Source organism: Hipposideros armiger, unplaced genomic scaffold (assembly GCF_001890085.2).
Source record: "Hipposideros armiger isolate ML-2016 unplaced genomic scaffold, ASM189008v1 scaffold_717, whole genome shotgun sequence".
Taxonomy (NCBI): domain Eukaryota; kingdom Metazoa; phylum Chordata; class Mammalia; order Chiroptera; family Hipposideridae; genus Hipposideros; species Hipposideros armiger.
The window spans coordinates 621,254-643,831 of NW_017732067.1; the positions used below are offsets into that span (position 1 = coordinate 621,254).

At 39.5% G+C, this 22,578-nt stretch overlaps 1 protein-coding gene across 8 annotated transcripts in view; it reads right to left on the bottom strand.

Moving 5' to 3' along the window:
• MPDZ (multiple PDZ domain crumbs cell polarity complex component) overlaps nucleotides 1-21,162 on the bottom strand; it is a 153,267-nt gene extending 132,105 nt beyond the window's left edge. For 2 of the 8 annotated variants that reach the window (XM_019627171.1, XM_019627177.1), the window contains exon 1: nucleotides 2,236-2,348. In XM_019627171.1, coding sequence (XP_019482716.1) covers nucleotides 2,236-2,281 — 46 coding nt within the window. In that variant the 5' untranslated portion in view covers nucleotides 2,282-2,348. Of the gene's footprint in view, nucleotides 1-2,235; nucleotides 2,351-20,850 lie in introns of those variants that run through there. The other 6 variants (XM_019627172.1, XM_019627170.1, XM_019627173.1 and 3 more) reach the window with 6 other exon arrangements.
• Between the last annotated feature and the right edge of the window lie 1,416 nt (nucleotides 21,163-22,578).

Consider the following 22,578-nt stretch of genomic DNA (forward strand, 5'->3'; position numbering starts at 1 on the left):
AAAGCATAGAAACAGCACACTACCCCACCGCATCACACAGCGATCCAACACAACACAGTCAGCTTCTTCTTAATCTGTTCTTTTCAACGTCTTCCTCATTTTTACGATTGATCAAAAAAGCATACGTGAACAAAATTTTTCAAGTTGACATTTATGAATCTTTTTGAATTCCTTCAATAATAACAGAATTTATTAATTTTACTTCCCAAAATCAAAGACAATCAAGTATCAAGTATTAAGTACCAATCAAGCCTTTATAATATACTTCAAATACAGATCGACAGTCTTGTCCTTCCTTTACAAACTGGAAAGATAAATTACCTGCCCAAATTGAAAATGCTGTCAGGTCACCGAGTTAGAAAAGAACTCAAATTGTTATTGACTGATTCAACAACACACGGGCGCCTACACAACAGACATGGCGTTAGGTGTCAGAAATAAGACATGAGAACACAGTGTGGGAACTCATGGGCCAAGTGAATGGAAGAAAAAAACCACATAAACAAGACACTTAAAATACAAGAAGACATGAGAGGGTGTGGAAGCCCAAAGTGAAGAGAAAGGAAAAGCTTCCTGGAGGCAGAGATGACTCCCCGACCTCGGCAAAGAGTCCTAAAGGGCAAGTGAGAGTTAGGTCAGAAGGAGCGACAAAAGAGCTCCCCACGTAGAGGCAAGGGCACACTGTACCTTCTGAGCACTGCAAGCCGTTTCTTTTATGTTTTCTTTTTTTTTTATTGGAGAACAGTGTTTTTCCAGGACCCATCAGCCCCAAGTCATGTAATTGTTTCAATCTAGTTGTGGAGGGTGCAGCTCAGTGGGCCATGTGGGAATCGAACCGGCAACCTTGGTGTTATGAACACTGTGCTCTAACCAACTGAGCTAACCTGCCGCCCCTACAAGCAGTTTCTTACACTAGATTGGAGCTGAAGGAAAAGGAAAGGCAGAGGCACAGGTAATGAGGTTAGAGAGGTAGGTACAGGCTAAATTACTGAGGGCTCTGTACACTATTCTTAAATAGTTTAGATATTTGATTTTGAAGTTTATTGTAACACAGTAACATGGTTACTTTGTTTAAGAAAGATCCCTCTGAAAATGATGTGGAAGACCTATAAGCAGCAAGAGAAACTATTAATAGAAAAAAGAAGGTCACTTTTTTTTAAACAGAGAGGAAAAACAAATACAGGGGACAGATCAAAGAATTAATTAAGAGCTATAAACAACAGGACCTGGTAATGTGGACATAATGAAAATGAGTCTAGCACGGATCCTAGCTTTCCTGCTTGAGTCATTGTTTGGATGGTATATACCAATCACCAAGATAAAGAATATAAAAAAAATAGCGGGTCAGTGGTATGACAGTTCTAGCAATAAAATCTACCCTGATCAAGAGTTTAAAAGGCTGAATTATACTACCTTATAAAGTTGCTATCACCTGAATTGTATCCTTCCAAACTTCATATGTTGAAGCTGTCCCCCTCGATATGATGCTATTTGGAGATATTTGATGGTCTTATAAAGAAAGGTCTTAGAAGAAAGGACTGTTGGCCTGAGGTGAAAGGTTCATTGTCCTTTCAAAAAGTATACACATTCTCACCTTAACTACAGAGTCCTTAAAGCACATATATTGGAGATGCCAAAAAAATGCATACAAGTGGACACTTTGGTCAATGGTGCTCAAGCAGTAGTTGGCATTAATCAGAAGTGTCTGGACGCTGATGGTAACTACTTTGAGCACCTCTTGTAATTGCAGAAGTCAAACATTACTTGTATTCATCTTTTGTCATCGGTATATATTGAGTATTACAATACCATTTTCCTTTCTTGAAATGTGTATACATTTTTGGGGCACCCTCTGTATACTAACTAGCTTTATAAAGACATTTTACCAGGTTGACAGTCACTTCCAAAATAACACAAAAATTATATTTTGTGATGCTTCTGAGTTAAGCTCCCGTATTTACTGCTCACACCAAACTATGAAGTCAATTTTATAATTAGCCCCCCAAAACATGCAGCTCACAGACAAGCTAAGGTTTGGTTGAGTAACAAATCAGTGGTGTGCCTGGGATTAAAATCTCGGGGTATTATTACTCAAGTGACTGTTTGCAAGGCTGGAATTTCTTTTTAAATAGACAAATCAATTTTGTTTATAGTCCACTGTATTATATTTAATCCTTCTTCCTCAATCCTCATCCATACATTTTTTTTTTAAATAAGCGAAACAAGCACACATACCTGTTCGGGAACTATGGATTCCAGTATTTTCTCTCGGCAGACTCATTTTAAAATCGTTTCCGTCCACAGTGTTCTCTTAGCGCGTCCCTATCAGGCAGGGGCCCTCGACGGTTAACGCACACCAAACACGGTGGGTGACTCAGAGAAGAGATTTAGATGCTTCTGAGATTGAAGATTTTAGCCACTTGTGCTCTAACCTTACTCCCTAGTTAAACTTGGAGGAATTTAGGTGTGTTGGGCAGTTTGCCCATTTGTTATCTCGGTGTCCAGGATCAAGACGCAACAGGCCAGCATACTTCTAGAACAGAACCACGTGGGGGGGGGGGGTTCCTTCAAGGGCTGCCCTTGCAGGCAAACCACCAGGGGTGGGCCTCAAGTCTCCAGAGGCAGCTAGCTGCTCATAAAGCACTCACTGCAGCCACATTTTCTCGGGGGGAGTAATGCTGTGCCACCAAATTCTCAGAGGTAATTCCTCCATTGGCGACCAATTCTCCAGGGAAATTCCTCTGGGCTCTTGCCCTTTTACCTGCCTGGAATGAGGCACCTCTCCAGGGGGCCGGCACAGGCTGCACCCTTGGTACTTAGAAAAAGCATGGGTACTCAAAGCATCCCCATGGGACCTGAAACACGGCGGGCAGCTGCTCTGTGTGAGGACTTATCAACTGCAGGAGGAGGTAACAGGACCGAAGATACCTGTCATTCCTCGGCCACCATCTCAGAGACAGCACTTACATTGAGTCTGTGAGATCTCAATGACAATACCGGGGCAGAACAATACGTGGCTGTGTCGGTTGTGACTGAATGATTGATTCCTCGGGGTACAGTCCTAAAGAACAGTGACTAGGAATGACCATTCTAATACAGACAAAACTGTGGAACTGGGAGGTGGGAGGGTAGATGAGAATACTATAACCACGCAGGTTCTACTTCTCTTCCCACCCAACTGCCTCAAATTCACGCTCTTCACCCAAGGTCATCTTCTAGGGCTTTCCCCCCTAACTTTCAAAATAACTCTACTGCACCGTTTCCCTGTTATTGTTCGAAACTGTTTCTCCCATTCTGGAACCTTTTCTACACAAATGATGGAGTGTCATCTATCATATCGCCTGCTTAGCTATCACTGAGCTAAAAGTACTATATACATAATTAGATAGTTTTCCCCTTCTCATTAATCAGTGCCTCCTGAACTCAGTTTGCGGTTTTCACAATTCCCTTTTGCTGAATCTGGACAGGAATAAAGTTTACAAATCCTACTCAGAAAAGGACAGGCTCAAATTTCTGATAGGAAATCCTCTGGGGGAAAGAACAGCATATTGGAGTGATATGTGATGTGGCTGTTTTTCCCTCCGGTGCTGGTGTGACTAGTGGTCTGCATCCTGTAGGTTTAGTTCCAGCTCTTTGTTCAGAGACGAACCAAAAGTGTACTGAGAAGGGCTCATGAAGGATCACATGCTCTCGCGCCCTCTAAGCCCAATCTTTGCAATACTTTTCATGGAGAGCGATTCAGAACTCTTAAAATTCAGACAGGAGAAAAAATAACGCATGTATTTAAAATAATTAACTTAATTTCAAATATCTGAAAATAAAACACAATTTTGTGAGCTTTTACTCTTTCTAAAACACAACTTGCTAAGACCACATTTTACAGAGGCGGAAGTAGGTCAAAGAGATTACTAACTTTCTCAAGGTCACGTAACTCAGATCTTTTAGTAAGCAATCATATCACTATAGCCATTATTATATGTGGGCACTGAAAAGTCTGCGTAATGAAACAACAATTATCTGAAAGTTTCAGCCAAAAGTAATCCAATTTAGCTACAAGAGGATTTGAGGGCAAAGAAGAAAGAAATAATAGGCTTGCAAGTCTTTCTCAATCAGATTGGGTGTGTACTCTGAAAAGATTCCCTAAGTTAATGAACAGTTTAATTTTCCATGCTATTTTGCTGATTAAAAAAAAAAGCAACTTTATTCCTCAATACAAATTCACCACCAAATACTACCTTCAAGGGGTACAAGTTTCCAAACATATACTCACCATTGGACGTCTACAATGTAGGCTTGGTTATAACCCACAAATTAAAGCAATAATTTGTTATCTGACACTTTTAAAAACTGCTATTCAATAACAACTAATAATTCAACTGTATTTATTAATTTATTGCTATTGTGTCTGTTATAATGACTCTTCCAGAGAATAAAAAAGTCTCTGTGAGATTTTTAGGCAACAAACCAGCAATATTTTTACTGTTTGAAATGAAACCATTTATGAAATAGCTGTCATATATTCCTGCCCTGTGTCCTTAAAAAGAGCATGTATGCTTTACACACATGCATTTCCTTTCATCCTACCAACAGCTCTGTGTTAGATACACCCATTTTCAAGTAAGAAAATCGAGGCTCAGAAAGATAAATTGTTTTCTCCTACCTTCACAAAGCTTGTCAGGGAATCAACATTTAATATCAACCCAAGACTGACTGACAGCAAAGCCAAGTCCTTTCCACCAAATCATAGCTCTGTGCTCTAATAATAATACAGAAAAGCATAGTTATTTACCTTCAGGGTAAGTAGCCTCAGGCAGCTATGCTTTCAGAGTTCCCAGGCTGCTCTATAAAATTCTCTTAAAAGAACACGCTACCATTTTACTAGTTCTGATATCACTTAACTTCTCTGAGCTGCTACTGTAAAGTGGGCATAAACAATATGCAAAGTGCCTGAAAGAAAGACACAAATTATTGATATTATTATTTTGTCTTCTGTTAATGTCTGGACACTAATCTCTCCATTTTGCTGTTTCTGATTTGCTTTCAGATTATTCAGGTTTATTAAATAAGCAAATCCTTAACACAAATGAAAGTTGATTATTTCTGGATTGGGACTTGAAAACTGCATGTCTTACCCATGTGGTAAATAAAGTATGTGTCTTTAGGACGTCTCCTTTCTTGTTACTGAAAACTATACATACTTTTTATACTATGGAAAATTCTCAAAATCACCCCTACAATATTTCAAAGAAGTAGAAACAAAGCCAATAATTGTAAACTCCAAAATTCAGTTTAGTCAAAGAACTGACACTTAAAAGTATTAACTTATCTACCAGAAAAGACAAATGGAGAGGGGATAGGTTTGATGTATGGCAAGACACAGATAAACAAACAGGGGAGGAAAGGAAGAAGAAATAATGAGGTGAGGAAGCTAAAAGGGAGGAGGAGATAGAAACACGAAGCAGCAGCAAGATATTTTAGAAAACGCTCAGAAAATGCCTCAGCATTCATCAGGCTAACAGGAGGTGGAGTGGAGTGCTAACTGAGGTTCCAGACGCACAGGAAGAACTGAATCACTCCCTGCCAAAGTGAAATCTGATCTGAAAGAAGAATTCCAACTCTTCTTTCACATACCAACTAGCCACACGCAGTAAGAGTCATTAGGCCTGGGCCATGTTCCTTGTGACTCAGTTGTCAGAATCCCCATAAGATAAAGTATGTGAAAATGCTTAGAAAACGGGAAATGCTGTACAAGCATTAGGCATTATTATTAACAACAGTATTAGCATCAGAATGGCTAACTATTGTTTCCCAACTTTAAGAAAATCAACAGCAAGAGAAAAATTATATAAATATTAATATACTGATATATACTTGTAAATAACATATTTAAAAAACCCACTGCGTTATTTCAGCAAGTTTTAACTAAGCACTTGAATTCCCCTAGCCATGGGACATAGGCAGATTTAGCGTGAAGATACTTGCATAGGATCCTTCCACTCTCATTTAAATAAATATGCACTTTTTATCTAATTTTGTAGTCATAATGTTATGTTATTTTTTATTTAAGAGGACCATCCCAAGTTCTAGAAATTCCAGCCCAAATCTGTATCTGCCACAGTCTGTTACTGAAACATACAGTAAAGCAGAATAAGGCCAGGTACCTAAATTCTGAGTTCTCCATTTGGTAGAAAATAGTAATTACACTGCAACATGATGTGCTCAGTTCTGTGAGAGCACAGAGGAATCCAATGCTGTCGCTATGAGTCAGGCAGAATTTGGAGGAGATGTGACATGTGAATCGTCTTGACGGATGCACCAGTTAGGAGCGTGTGGAGAAGAGCCAGGGGAGGTAAAGGCATCACTTGGTAAAGGAAGGATATTGCCTACCAAACTGGACAGGAGCTAGGAAGCCAATGTTTCCATGGCTTCGCTGAGACTTGGCCCTGCAGGAAGGCAGTGTATACAGATATAGTGGAAAGAGGAGGAGGGATTACTAAAATTTACTTACTGAAAAAACAATTTTAGTAATAGGGCAAATAATTCACCAAAGAGAGAAAAGAACTAATGATAGCACAACCAGACGTTAGGCTGTTAAAACAACCCAATCGAAACAATAATGTGAGCCTAGATCAAGGCAGTAGAAAGGAAAAGGAAAGGAGCTACACTCTGAGGGAAGCAAAGAGATTTAGTGACCACTAGATGTGTGTTGGGACAGACAGAATGAGTGAGAGACAACAACAGAGGTTGACTCTCTCAATGCTTCTAAACCAGGAAACTAGAAATATTGGAACATTGTTAGCCTAAAGAGTAACAGCAGAAAGAGAAATGTCATCTATTTTTAGAGGAAGAGGTGGAAATGTATTCCTTTTAGACATAATGAGCTTGAAATGCCTCTAGAAAATAGAAAATACTATTAGAATTTAAGTTCCATGAGGGTAGGAATTTTTGTTGTTTTTGATGCAGTTGGTTCCTTTTTCTCACAGGACTATATCCCCAGCACCACAAACAGTGGCTGGCCCAGAGCAGGTACTCAATAAATATTTGTTGAACGAGTGACTCAGTTAAACCTGTATACATAAGGAGGAAAGAACTTGGAAATATAAAATAGGGAATCACTGGCCTCTAGGTGTTGCTGAAGGTAAAGCAGATTGATTTTTTCAGGAAGATTACCAAGAGGGTTCAAGAGCTGAGGCTAGAATGCTGGGGAACATAAACATTCAAAAATCTTATATATATAATGCTATATATATAATGTGGTAGAAATCAATTAGAAAAAAAAGACCCTTCACTCTTGGTCACTCTAAATAAGTACCACATTAATAAAGCACCTACTATAGCCATTGCACTAGGCAAGGAATAGTTACTGTTTATTTAGCCGATACTAAATAATGCTTACATGACATCACTTTCGTTCCTATACAAATGTGAAAACAAATCATTTATGGAAGGTAACCTTCATAAGGTCAAATTAAATATAAAAGATAAAAACACCTTAAATAGACTTCAAATAATTATCTGTGAGCTAAATTAAAAATCCTAGTGGAATCAAAAACATACCAGCAAGTTCCAAGTTGAAATAAAGTCTACATATGTAGAGACTACTACATCTAAAAAATATAAAATTGGCCATAATTCTCTATTAGTCACCTACATACAAAATCAAAACTGATTCACCTTCGGATCGTCTGTTGATTAAGTATGCATACACTCAAGAAGAAAATAAAATTTGTCTACAATAATAAAAGCAGTGTTTTTCATAATCCATACTAAAGAATTACTGGAGAAAATCCTGTATTCCTCTGACAGCAAAGAGATGTCACTGTCTAAATCAGCTGGTAATCTTGTCAGTCAGCGGTAGTCTACACTGCTAAGAAAACACTAAGGAAAGTCAGCAAAAGAGATGACAATTTACTTCTTGCTGGCAAGATTCCAAGTAGTTCAAATAAGGAAAAATTACATAAAGAAAACCAAATTAATATGAACCTATCTGAACATGAACCTTAGCCATATAAGATAAATAAGAATGGACCAATTCAATTCCCTAATTACTAATTCACAGATAAATGCAATAGGCTACACTATTTAGTTACCGTATGTAATTCCATAGGACTCACTAGGGCCATCTTGACAACTGGCATTTTCTCACTGAAAACATTTTAAAAGGTCTCATTCTCTTTCAATAAGCATGACTATTTGCTTCTTAATTAACTCATCTTCTATTTAACTACATTCATTAACCGTCTTTTATTATCATACTCAAAGGACTAAATGTTAATATTAAGATTATAAACCAACTTTCACTTTTATAATAATCCAGAGAGCACATTTTCCTGAAATGGTGTTTGGGTTTCTTTGGGGTTTTTTTTGTCACTTAACTTAAGTGGTCAGAAAATAGAGACAAACACATAAATGCTAAAAATGACCTAAAGTCTGAGTGATTCCAACCAGAATATTGTGTTTTCACAATATAGTGATTATCCCCTCCTCAATTGCTGGCATATTTGATGATCTTAGTTGTAACATATACTGAATGGCAATTATTTAATTAATTCGGGCATCAAATTATCCCATTGTTATCCAATTTACTATATGATTCTCATACAAATTTGTTACAAGCAGTGACAGAGAGATCTATCAAACATTAAAGAACTATAAAAAATATGCAGGTGGGTCAGGAGCATTAGGCAAGGGATCTGAAAAACAAATTTCTGGACTCAATGCTGAAACTGACTATGCTGACTGAGCTTACACTCTTCACAAGACAGGATGAGAAAGCTTGTGGAGAGCCTCAATACTCATGTGACTATTTTAGACTTATTTATAGCTTTAAAGACTAGAAAATTTTAAATCTCTTAATTTTATAATTACCAATAGTTTCTGCTTTTTTAATATGACTTACATATTTTACAACTTCAAGTAACATTAAATAAGGGCATTTATCCAAAAGGGGCATGAATTTAAGAAGACTGAAAAATACTGCCAAACACAAAAGTCTGATAGACACAGTTGAAATAAAAAACAAATACCAGATAATAGACAAGGCACAAGAGAATTCTAAACTAGTTAAATAATTCCTGAATGATATATCCATATAATTATCTAGTATTCAGCAATAAATAGTAATAAGTTATAAATATAGGCAACATGGATGAAAATACAGAGTGAAATAACTCAGACAAAAAGAGAGACTATGATTCCATTTATTTAAAGCTCTACAGGAAGCAACCTAACCTATAGGGACACAAAGCAAATCAGTGTTTACTGGGAGATGGGAGATAGGTAGATAGGGGAGGCTGGAAAGGGTTCCCAAGGGACATGAGGAAACTTTGGGGGTGATGAATGTGTTCATTGTCTTGACTATGGGGAAGGTTTCACATCGCCCAAAATTCAGCAAATTGTACACTTTCAATATGTGCTGTTTCACATGTCAATTCTAAATTCTACCGCAATAAAACAGGTAATCCCTCCCCTCTCCTTAAGAGTAGGATAGAACCTAAATGTCCTGATTTCAGCACCCATCAGATGTCCACTAAATAATGGAGCTGGCTCAGGAGCAATCATCCAAGTCCAGGGCTGTTTCTTCTTCTGTTTTCCTACCCCAGCTACAAAACAGATCTAAACATTCTTTGCCTGATCCTATCTATATCTGTATCTACATCTATATCTATCTGTCTATTCATCTATATATACACACATACACACATACATACATACACACACACACAGCAGATAATATCAGAATAAAGAGGCACTCAGTGCTGTACTTTTCAAGATGGGACTAGCGTGACTATTTTACTACTCCCAAGAAAACTGTGACTGTGATAGAAAAGTGACGGCAGAGGTCAGGCAAAACTCCAACTCCACTGAACCCTACGGTCGAGGCCCCTCAGTAGGAAATCAGTAGGAAACAAATGTCTCCCAGAAGCAGACTTCACACTTGACTTATTAAAATGAAATACCCTTGGAAGACCGTGGTGGGCAGGGGACACCATAACCCAAAGCTTCGCAAACTGTATCTAGTAATACCTTAGACAAATAGGGCAGCTAAGGCGGCCTAACAAAGTACATGAGGAGCTGGACATAACTTGTATAGATTAGACAGTATATTTTAAGTTGCAGAATAATCTTTCATCTTTACCATTCTATCATCACAGTTCTGTTACATTAGTGATGTCTTATGAGCACAGAATGAGATTCCCGTGACCATTTTGTATAGGCAGTTCCCTGAAACAAGGCATGCCAGGGGCCACCCAACTATATAATGTAAAATTATTTCAAAATTAACTGCCGGTCTATGTAACATTTAATTTTAAGCAGAGATCAAAATTCAAAATGCATTCTCCACCTGTATGCACATGGTAGTTAACCTCCTCAGAGTTAAGAGACATTGATTCAAACAGATGTTATTAAAGGTACGGATGTTTAATAATCTCAGGTCATATTATCTTAAGAAAAAAAGCCATCAGTGAAATCTATTGATCAATACATCTACGTATTAATTTATTATATCAAAATTACTTAAGTATCCTTATTTCACAAAATATGTATTTTCTTTGGGGGTGTGTACCTGGGTGACAGAATTACAGGTAAATTTTTGGGTTCTTTGAGCTTGTCTAGGTCTTCCATTTTTTAATATGTTTTTTATCACCAAAAAAATTATTAAAAATGAAGATAAGATGTATGCTGAAGAAAAAGAACTACTGTATATATGAAACTTTCTTTTACATAAACTTAATGGTAATCACTAAAAAAAAAACCCCAAAAAACCAGAACCAAGACACATAACATTAAAAAAAAGAGGAAACAGAAAAATCGGAGATACCACCAAAGTAAAGTAACAGACAGAAATAAAAAGGCAAAGAAACAATGGATTCACTGAGCTGACAGAAAACAAAAGATAAAATGGCTATAGGAAATCCTCATGTATCAATAATCACCCTAAATGTAAATGGACTGAACTCACCAACAAAAAGGCACAAAGTAGCAGATTGGATTAAAAAAAAAAACAAAAAAACAACCAAATGTTGCCTCCAAAAGACACATCTCAGCTACAAGGACAAATATAGACTCAAAATGAAAGGGTGGAAAACGATACTCCAAGGAAATGGAGTCCAGATAAAAAAGGGTGTAGCTATCCATAGTTGTATCTGACAAAACAGACTTAAGGATAAAAAAGGTAAAAAGAGACAAAGATGTACATTTCATAATAATAAAGGGGACAATACAACAAGAAGACATAACACTTATCAATACATATGCCCCCAATCAGGGAGCACCAAAATATGCAAAGCAACTACAAACAGAACTAAAGGGAGAAACTGACAAAAAATACACTTAGAGAGGGGGCCTAAATATGCCATTGACAGCTATGGTTAGATCATCCAAACAGAAAATCAGTTAAGTAAAAATCAGCCTTAAATGACACATCAACCCAAATGGCCATAATTAACATTTACAGAGCACTTCATCCTGAAATACCAGACTATACATTCTTTTCTAGTGTACATGGAACATTCTCAAGGATAGACCATATTGGGATATAAAACTAGCCTCAACAAATTTAAGAAGACTGAAATCATAACAAGCATATGTTCTGATCACAAGGCTTTGAAATTGGAGATCAACTGCAAAAAGAAAGCGGAAAAAACCACCAACACGTGGTGATTAAAGAACATGCCATTAAAGAACGACTGGGTCAAAGAAGAAATAAAAGGAGAGACAAAAGATACATAAAAAATAAATGAGAAAATACATCCTATCAAAATTATTGGGATGAAGCAAAGCAGTAATAAGAGGGAAATTTATATCATTACAGGCCAATCTCAAAAAAACAAGAAAAATCCTAAATAAACAACCTAATATTACATCTTAAAGAACTAAAAAAAGAACAAATCAAACCCAAAGTCAGCGGAAAGATGGAAATAATACAAATTAGAGAACTAAATGAAACAGAGAAAAAGACAATAGAAAAAAATTAATGCAACAAAGAGCTGGTTCTTTGTAAAGATTAATAAACTCGTCAAACCCTTGGCTAAACTCACTAAGGTAAAAAAAGAAAAGCCACAAATAAAATCAGAAATGAAAAAAGGGGAAGTTACCACTGATGCCACAGAAATGCCGAGGATCATATGAGAATACTATAAAGAACTATATGCCACCAAATTCAAAAACCTAGAGGAAATGGACAAGTTCTTAGAAACATATACCTTCCTAGACTGAACCACAAAGAACTGGAAAATCTAAATAGACTGATCAACAGTAAGGAAATTGAATCAGTCACTGAAAACCTTCCCAAAAGCAAAAGTCCAGGACCAGATGGCTTCACTACTGAATTCTCCCAAACATTCAAAGATGATTTAATACCTGTCCTTCTCAAACTCTTCCAAAAAATTGAAGAAGAGGCAATACTTCCTAACTCATTTTATGAGGCTAACACTATTCTGATACCAAAATTTGATAAGGATAACACACAAAAAAACCTACAGACCAATATCTCTGATGAATACAGATGCTAAATTCCTAAACAAAATTCTAGCAAATTGAATACAACAATGCATTAAAAATATATATCACGATTAAGTGGGGTTCATCCCAGGGGCACAAAGATGGTTCAACATACGCAAACTGATCAATGTGATATACCACATAAACAAAAGATAAAAATCACACTATTATATCAACAGATGCAGAAAAAGCATTTGACAAGATGCAACATCCATTTATGATTAAAACACTTAATAAAATGGGTATAGAAGTACCTCAACATAATAAAGGCCATATATGACAAAACCTCAGCTAAAATTATACTTAATGGTGAAAAACAAAGTTTTTCCTCTAAAGCAGCAGTTCTCAACCTGTGGGTTGCGACCCCTTTGGGGTTGAACAACCCTTTCACAGGGGTCGCCTAAGACCATCGAAAAACAAAAAGATATTTACATTATGATTCATAACAGTAGCAAAATTACAGTTATAGAGTAGCAACGAAAATAATTTTATAGTTGGGGGTCACCACAACACGAGGAACTGTATTAAGGGGTCGCGGCATTAGGAAGGTTGAGAACCGCTGCTCTAAAGTCAGGAATAAGACAGGGATGCCCCTTGTCATCACTGTTATTCAACATAATATTGGAAGTCCTAGTCAGGGCAGTCAGGCAAGAGAAAGAAATAAAAGACATCCAAACTGGAAATGAAGAAGTTAAATTGTCACGTTTTGCAAATGACATGATTCTTTATATAGAAAACCTTAAAGACTCCATCAAAAAACTATTAGAAACAAAAAACGAATACAGTAAAGTTGCTGGATACAAAATCAATGTACAAAAATCCACTGCATTCCTATATGTTAACAATGAAATTTCAGGGGAAAAAAAAAAGATTCCTTTTGCAATTGCAACAAAAAGAATAAAGTACTTAGGAATAAACTTAATAAAGGATGTGAAGGACCTATACACTGAAAACTACAAGACATTATTAAAAGAAACTGAAGAAGACACAAAGAAATGGAAAGATATTCTGTGTTCATGGATTGGAAGAATCAACATACTTAAAATGGCCATATTACCCAAAGCAATATACAGATCTAATACAGTCCCCATCAAAATCCCAAAAACATTTTTTCAAGAAATAGAACAAAAAAATCATCAGATTTGTATGGAATCACAAAAGATCCCAAATAGCCAAAGCAATCCTAAGAAAAAAGAACAAGTCTTAAGGTATCACTCTCGCTGATTTCCATCTGTTCTACAAAGCGACGATAATCAAAACAGCATGGTATGGGCAGAAAAACTGACACACAGATCAGTGGAATAAAATTGGAAACCCAGAAATAAACTCAAATATATATGGGCAGATAATTTTCGGAGCCAAAAACATACAAAGGAGAAAAGAAAGCCTCTTCAATAAACGTTGCTGGGAAAATTGAAAAACCACGTGCAAAAGAATGAAACTAGACTTTTATCTGTCACCATGTACCAAAATTAATTTGAAATGGATCAAAGACCTAAACATAAGTACTGAAATGATCAAGTCCATGGAAGAAAGCATAGGTACTAAACTTATGGACCCTGGGTTCAGGGAGGATTTTGTGAATTTGACCTCACACGCAAGGGTAATAAAAGTAAAAGTAAATGAATGGGACTATATCAAACTAAAATATTTCTGCACAGCAAAAGACACCATCAAGAAAACAAAGAGGCAACCAACCGAATGAGAGAAGATATTTGCAAACAACACCTCCGATAAGGGGCTAATATACAGAATATATAAAGAACTCGTACAACTCAGCCACAAAATAATAAACAATCCAATTAAAATATGGGCAGAGGACCTAACAGACACTTCTCCCAAGAAGACATACAAACAGCCAACAGATATATGAGAAAATGCTCAACTTCACTAGCTATTAGGGAAAAGCAAACCAAAACCAAAATGAGATACCACCTCACACCAGTCAGAATGGCTATTATCAACAAGTAATAACAAGTGTTGGAGAGGCTGTGGAGGAAAAGAAACCCTCATACACTGTTGGTGAGAATGTGAATTGGTACAGCTGTTATGGAAAACAGTATGGAGGCTCTTCAAAAAATTAAGAATAGAATTACCGTACGATCCAGAAATCCCTCTCCTGGGTATCTATCCTAAAAAATCTGAAAACATTTATTGGTAAATGTTTTTGTACCCCCATGTTCACTGCAGCTTTATTTACGGTGGTCAAGACATGGAAACAACCAGTGTCCTTCGATAAGTGATTGGATAAAGTTGTGGTATATATACGCAATGAAATACCACTCTGCCATAAGAAAAGATGAAATAGTGCCATTTACAACAACATGAATGGGTCTTGAGATTATTATGCTAAGAAAAAGAAGTCAGACAGAAAAAGTCAAGAAACACATGACTTCACTCATATGTGAGATATGAAAGCAACAAAGGAACAAGACAAACCAAGAAACAAAAACATAGACACAGACTATAGTTTAGTGGTCACCAGAAGGTAAGGGGGAGAGGGGTGGTAGAAGAGGGTAAAGGGGGTCAAATATATGGTGATGGAAGGAGAACTGACTCTGGGTGGTGAACACACAATGTGATATATAGATAATGTATTATAGAAAGGTACACTTGAAACCTGTATAATTTTACTAACTAATGTCACCCCAATAAATTTAATAAGAGTAAAAAAAGTTAAAGAAATATTAAAATATTATCTTACACCTTTTACTATAACTATAGTTTTAAAATGCAAGCAATAAAGTAAATGGTAAAGTATCTCAAATCATAAACTATCAGCACAACCTAAATAGGCTTTTCCTTAATAATTTTTTCCCTTTTTTTTTTTTTTTTTGGTATCTGATGTTTCTGTTTCTTTCCTTTCTTACAAGTGTTTCCTTTTTCACTTTCCCCTCATGCATTTATTTATAGCGCCTTAGATCTGGAGGTAGTTTACAAGAAAATAACAATGAATGTTGTTTTCGTAGCTATAAATAAAACGAAAAGGAGGATAAAGAAATGAATTCCTTAGACCACATATATTTAACCACCACAAGCAATAAGAAAAAAAGCAAGAAATTAAGTCTCTTTTTACTTTTTAACTCAACTAGCCAAATTTGGAAGAATTGCTTTAACAATTCTCTAAAGTATTGCTTTAACATTATAAACAAATAAAATTTCAAAACAAGGTTTTCATTATTTTATGATATATAATTCATGTTTTTAATCTTATATTTTTTCAAAAAAGGGGAAGATATCTTGGGGGGGGGGGAAATGCAATATATTTGCCCACAAAATCTGCATAGGATATATACACATATAGTTTTTAAATCAATGCAAAGAATAAAAAATGCTGTTTTAATCAGACTCCAAAACCATCATGAGATGTTTATAACACTAACATTTCATTGTAGCTGAATTTAATGTTTTATTCACTTTTAAGAGAAGAAATATTTTAAGAAAATTAATGCTTTTATGAAACACTTTAAAAGAAAGCTAATGCTCTGTCCACAAAATGGAAGGAAGGGCCAATGTCCCAGCGAATATGAGGAGAAAGAAAACAAGTGGCCTCAGGCCAAAGATAAAAAAACTTTTCCTTAAATAGCAGTTTCCCTTTACTCAAAAACATCAAATTACCACAATAACGCTCAGTTAAACTACTATTATAGCCTACATGACCTCCCTCCCATACCCTGAACTGTTCCAGTCTTCAAGGTCTCGCCAGTTTACAGCCTACGGTCTGTACAATCTCTTTAACAACTTTGTTATGGGTTGATTCATGCCCCTCCCCCCAAAAGAAATCATATGTTGTTGAAGTCCTAACCTCCGGTTCCTCAGAATATGACCATACTGGAGATAGGGTCTTTAAAGAGGTAATTAAGGTTAAATGAGATCATTGGGGTCATCCTAAACCCAGGACTGGTGTCCTCATAAAAGGCTGGGACACAGACACACACAGAGGGAAGACCCTGTGAAGATACCAGTAGAAGATGGCTATCTACATGTTGCAAGCAAGGAATCCTAATGATATCTAATTTCTTTGAATTCTGTAATTTTTACTACATGTAAAGCCTTTTTATTTTATTTTTTAAATTTGAGTACAACTTTTTTTTTTTTTAATTGGGGAATTGGGAGATGGGGAACAGACAAGTTGCTGTCCTTTTGTTCCTCAGTCTAGTTGTGGAGGACACCGCCTCACCCGCCCAAGTTGGCACCATCACTGCGCTCTTCCTGGGTGAGGCAGATCAGTCGCCGGCTTCTGGACGGCTGCTCACAGCGGCTGCTGGCCACTCACGCTGGCTGCTGGCTACACATAGTAGCCCACGGCAACCCACTGCAGCAGGGTCTGCTGCCCACGCCATTGCTGGCGACCCGCGGCAGCCCAGCCCCAGGTCTATCTGCCGCCCAGCATCTTAGCTGTGGAGGGCAGTGTCACTGGCCCTCATATGCGGGATCCCAGCTGGGGCCCTTTGGCATCCCAAGCCAGCTCCCAACCAACGCGCCACTCGGCCGGCCCTGTAAAGCCTTTTTATATTTTCCTCTGTGCATCTATTTTTCCAACTAGGATCTTAGCTGCTGGAACAGTATACTTAAATTTTGAGTTTTCCCTAGTGCAACACAATACAACATACCTCCTAATCCATTTATTACTATCTACTAAATGAATAACTACCTCAGATCTTCTCGGGAAATATTTCATAGGAAAGCAATGGATTACTTAACATCTACTTAACATTTCCTTTATCTAGAAGTTCTTCATCTCCTTCTTATTTGCCTACATGGAACCCCACTACTATCATTTAAACATAGTCAATTAACTTTACCACACTAAACATCATTTCCGAACTGTATTTTTACTGATGCTGCCCTATGCATGACATTAATTTACGAGAGAAAAACAATACTTTTCTTGTTATAAGTATGAGGTTAATAATACATGTAACAATTTAACTATATCAAATGAATTCCTACTTTAGGCAAATGTGTTTTTAAAAGAACATATAACTGGGAAACATAATGATAATACATGACATATATGTATCATATATCATCATTCAGATGCACCGTCAAGCAGTCTTGCATCCTGGGAAGTTGTCTGCTTCTTTACTTTGAAATACAGAAAATTGTTCACTGTCAGATGTGTTGTTTGCTCTAGCACATACTGGGACGTTTCCAGTCCAATACATCAACTTTGCCTCAAGATACTTTACAATGTTCACTTTGTGCATATTATAAATATACAAAATGGAGCCAACCTACAAATCAACCTAAGATAGTCAAGTCTATGATATCAGACTTGGGGTGTAATTAGGAGAAAATAGTCTGCCTTTGAAAATAATCTGCCTTTAACTCAGGATCATTACTTTCCAGGCAATTCATTGTTACATGCTAGCTTCTAAATCCCTTCCTCTTAATTCTAGACAATGGGTCCACTTCTTCATTTGTAAAGCACAGCCTCCTCACCCCAGCACCTAAGGCCTGCATCAATGCAAAGTTATATGACAATGATTTCCAGGAACTTCTCCAGAGCAACCCATCTTGCAGAGATATATAATAATCTCTGCGACAGCCTCTACTCCCTCAGAGTATATGTGCATTTAAAAAGCATCTGAAATGCAAAGAGATCTTTAAGGGCCAAACAGGGCAATGTCAACATGATAGGAATTTAGAGCACACTAAAAATTGACATCTCTCCCTTCCCAAGTCACAACAGCCAGGCGCAGGAGATAAAAGGACGGTGTGCGGTAAAGGGAGAAAGAAAACCAGACACCAGAGGGGATAAGAAATACTGAAAGGAGCCAACCAAGGAAAGGAAAGGAACACATCTAGAGGTATGGTACAAATAAGATGGACCTAGTAGTAGTACTTTGAGATAAGCTTCATCAGTTTTTCTGTTTAACAAATGAGGCAGGAAAGAGGAGTGGGGAAGCATCAAGGGAACCCCTCCCCAAATTATAATAGCTTTGTCTAAAGGACAATTTGCCTGTGCAATGGAACCTATAACATGCCCTAACCCCTGCCTCTCTCTACCTAAATAAACAAAACTGTAATTCTCAAACCTGCTCAGATAACAGAACCGTGAGAAGTTACTACAATTCACTGCAGAACACCTTGAAATATGACTATCTATATTAAACTTAAAATAACTAAATGCATAATTTCTGCTAATCAAAACCCCACTTTATCCTAGATTCTAACAGAGAAAAATACCAAAATGTTAAGAAAAAATTTTGAGAGTGAAACTTGGAAATAAAAAAATCTGACCCACTAACTTACTCTACCTATTGGGGAAAAGTCACTTCAGGGGGCACTGAAAAGGACGTGAAAGGCAATGAAATTGATTAAGAATGCACCCATCACCAAAGGGAATACTTACCGCAGTACTTTGAAAGACTGGCTTTGGTAGGCAAATTTTTATATACAGGGTAACAATAGTAAATATTGAAGGCTCTACATCTGTCTAAACTATGCAACTACTCAACTCTGCCACTGTAGCTTTGAAAGCCATACAGGCTAAGAATGAGACCCAAACAATAGGAATGAGTGTGGCTGCAAAATTTGACGATGGACACTGAGATTAGATTTTCATATAATTTTCACATATGAAACATTCTTTTTTTTTTCAACCATTTTAAAATATACAAACCATTCCTAGCTCCTAAACCTTAGGTGGGAAAGCCAACTGACTGCAGAGGGCAGATTTGGCCCATGGCCCTTAAATTGACAGACTTCCGCTTTAAAGTACCCTAATATGAATTCAGAACAGGGATAGAGCCCAACCTAGACCCGCCCATTTGTAAGCCAGCCCATTAGCAAGCCCCATATCTGGGCATCCCGCACAAGGTTACCCCCACCATCCGCTAAACCCTCTCCACCCCTCTCAGGCATGGGCACAGGTGTATGCACCTAGAGCTTAGCATTGCATTAGAATTTCATGCCAAGGATCTTCAAGTTTTGCTGTTGATTTTAAAAGTACAACTGTTTACCTAAATTCTACCAGGCGCTAAAAGCACATATACAAATTTAGATGTTTCGACCCTTACAAGAAGTTCTTTGTAGCCACCCATATCCCAATTCAACACGTAAAAGTCCCCAAGCCCCAAACCATCGCCTCCTTAGTTTTTAAGATCAGGTGTTATCTATTCCGTAAAATGTAACCTAAATGAGGAATGCCTACGGAAACACAAAAGGGATGGCTACACCACAGCTGTCCACCAAAGCTGGATGATAGACCACTTTTCAGATTCTTCCCTCTCGGCATCAAAAGAACATGGAAAGGTTTCCTCCTAGGCTAGTGAAGTCATGGTCCTTTTATCAGATGATACGGATGAAACCCTAGTCGCCACGCGCACCCCCCGCCAAGGCACACGGCACTCGTGTTCAGGTTCTTCTCAGGCAGAGCAACCGCAGCAGCCCCACCTGGGGAGATGGATGGAGACGTTAAGCCACCCCCACCTCGCCCCTCCGCCCCGGCGGCGGCCACCTCCCGCCCGGGCCTGGCCCCTCCTCCACACCGCAGTCCCAGCTTCAATTTCCAAGAGATCTGCAGGCAAGCCAGCCCGGCCTTTGTGCTTCTGCAAAGAACGCAAGCAAAAATGTACACCATCACTGACACAAACTCCCCCACACACAAAGCGTCTCCCGAACAGGGGGCTTCGCTAGGAACATCCGGCATCCCCGGGCTGCGAAATCGCAGACAAAAGCGTCCCAGCGTCGCGGGGCGGCGGGCGCCGCGGGGGAGGAGGAGGGGAGCGGCAGAGGTGAAAGGGGAGGCGAGACAAAATGCTCCTACCAACTGGGGCAACTGATAAAAAGATACGGGCGCCACGGTGTATGTGTGTGTTGGGGGGGTGCGCTCTGTGTTCCCCGCGACCGAGGTTGGAGACGCCACCGTGGGGGCACTTCTCCCCACCCCTGGCCCACCCCGCACAGCCCCGCACCGCGGAACGGTGGAGGGGGCGTCCAGCGTGCGGCGTGGCCACGGCGTGGAGAGCAACAGGCTCCTACGCCCCCGGAGCAACCGGCCTGCACGCCAGGCCCGGGGTCCCCCTTTTTGGCACTGCGCCTCGCCAAACGAAGGGAAAGGAAAAATAAAACTTTTAAACCATTTAAAATAGGCAAGAGCGAGGAGTTGGGGGAAGGGGGCTGAAAGATCTGGGATTTTCGCTCAGGGGCCACGCGAGCAGCATCGGAAAGAAACTTCCAGACCCCATCCTTTTAAAGAGCCAGAGAAGCAGCAGCTTCCCGGGCCTCGCGGGGTGGGGCGAGCGCACCCCGCCCGCCAAGCCCCGGGCACCCGCGCACCCCCCCGTCCGGCGCGCGCACAGGCGCGGGGGCGCGCTCCGGCCTCCCGGCGCCGCTTACCCGGCTCGCGGCGGCCGCCCCGGGCGGAGACGGGAAAGGGGCGGAGGGCTGGGGAGCGGGGGTCTCCGGGGACTCGGGGAGCCCTCTCCTCGCCCACGCTCTCTCTTCTCTTCTGAAGTAACGGCCCAGCGAGGAGCCTCGGGACGAAAGCGCACAGACACTCGCGCGCCACCGAGAAACTTAATCCCGCACCGCCGCCGGCGGCCCGACGCCAGCCTTGCGCTCCGCCGCGCCCCCTCCCCCAGCGCGCGCCGCACTTGCGCCGACCGGGGCTGCGGAGGAAGCGGCGGCCGAGGAGGCGGTGGGCCCCGGCGGCCCGGGTTGCGTGACGCCTGCAGCCGGCGGGGCGGGCGCGCCTCGGCCAATCAGGGGCGCGGCCCGACCAGCGGTCCTGAGTTTTAAACTAGCTCCTCGGGCCTTAGGCCTGGGATGTAGGCAATGAGCTCGGCGAGGTTGCCGAGATCACGCGGGGCGTCCTGTACAATGTGCGTGTCAAGTAAAAGAGGGTATTGTCAGAAAGCTAATAAAAAGATCATTTCCTGCAAATGGTTGGGAGTTGAGTAAAAATGAACTCAGTGCCCTGGGTGGAGAGTGCCATCAACCCAAGGCCCCTTTTGCTTTCACCAACACACGATCAGTGTAGATTTGCCCACTGGGAAAATAAAAACACCGAGATATCCTGAGCCTATGGATTGTCATCTCCTCTGGGTCCTTTGAAAATGAAAGTGAAGTCAGGATGAAGGTAAAAACTCATCCCAGCTTATCCGTTCCCTTGTATCTTCAACACATTTCTATCTTGTGGGACCTGTCAATCAACATTGTCGAGTTTCCCCATCTTAAGGACATTTTATCTACATAACTTCTGTGTTCTTGCCGTAGAGTTATCTCGAGACCATTTGGAGAGGATTCTCTTATTGCTTAGAAATTCCAAAGGAATAGCAAAGCACTTAAAATCAAGTTGAGAGAGATAGAGAGAGAGAGAAGGGAAGAAGGGAGGGAAGGAAGAAAAAACCTCCCTCCAGAGTCCATCTCTCTTCTGCTACCACCCTTTTTCCCCTCTCCTTCACAGTTCAAGTTTTTAAAATCAATCAACTGCATCTGACTTCCCATCTCTATCACCGCACTGAAAAGACTTGCTGGGGACACCCATGAACTCACTACCTAAATCCAATGCAAAGGTTTCTCTCCTCATATTTCTTGTCCTCTCAGATGCATTCATAATGGTTAGTTGAACATTCTCTTCTGAATTCCATGCCCCCAACCCACCCGCCCTGTAATTCCATGCATTCACACTCTTTTAGTTTTGCTCCTTCATGTTAGTTAGGGGCAGATGTGTGGGACCTGAAGCTTATACAATGTGGGGCTCTGCTTTAAGAAAAGGAAAAAAAATCTTTCTTTTGAAAATTTTACACAAATATGTGACTCTGTAAACATGTTACTAGGGCTCCTCCCAAGCAAGAGAAGGACCCAGAATCTTAAGCTTCATTAGCTTCAAGGTAGAGCTGCCTGTCATCAGGCTACACATTCTTCCATCTTCTTTGTCAACCAACCTCCTCGCCCAAATCTTTAAAAGTTGTGATAGACGCAGTAACAGGCCCTCTTTTCTTTTTAACTTTATCCCTGAATTCATTTTCACATCCACCTCTTCATCTATTGGTTAAGGATTCCCAAATTTTTCTCTTTGATCCAGATTCCTCCATATATCTGAGTGTTTATTTGGCTTCCCTA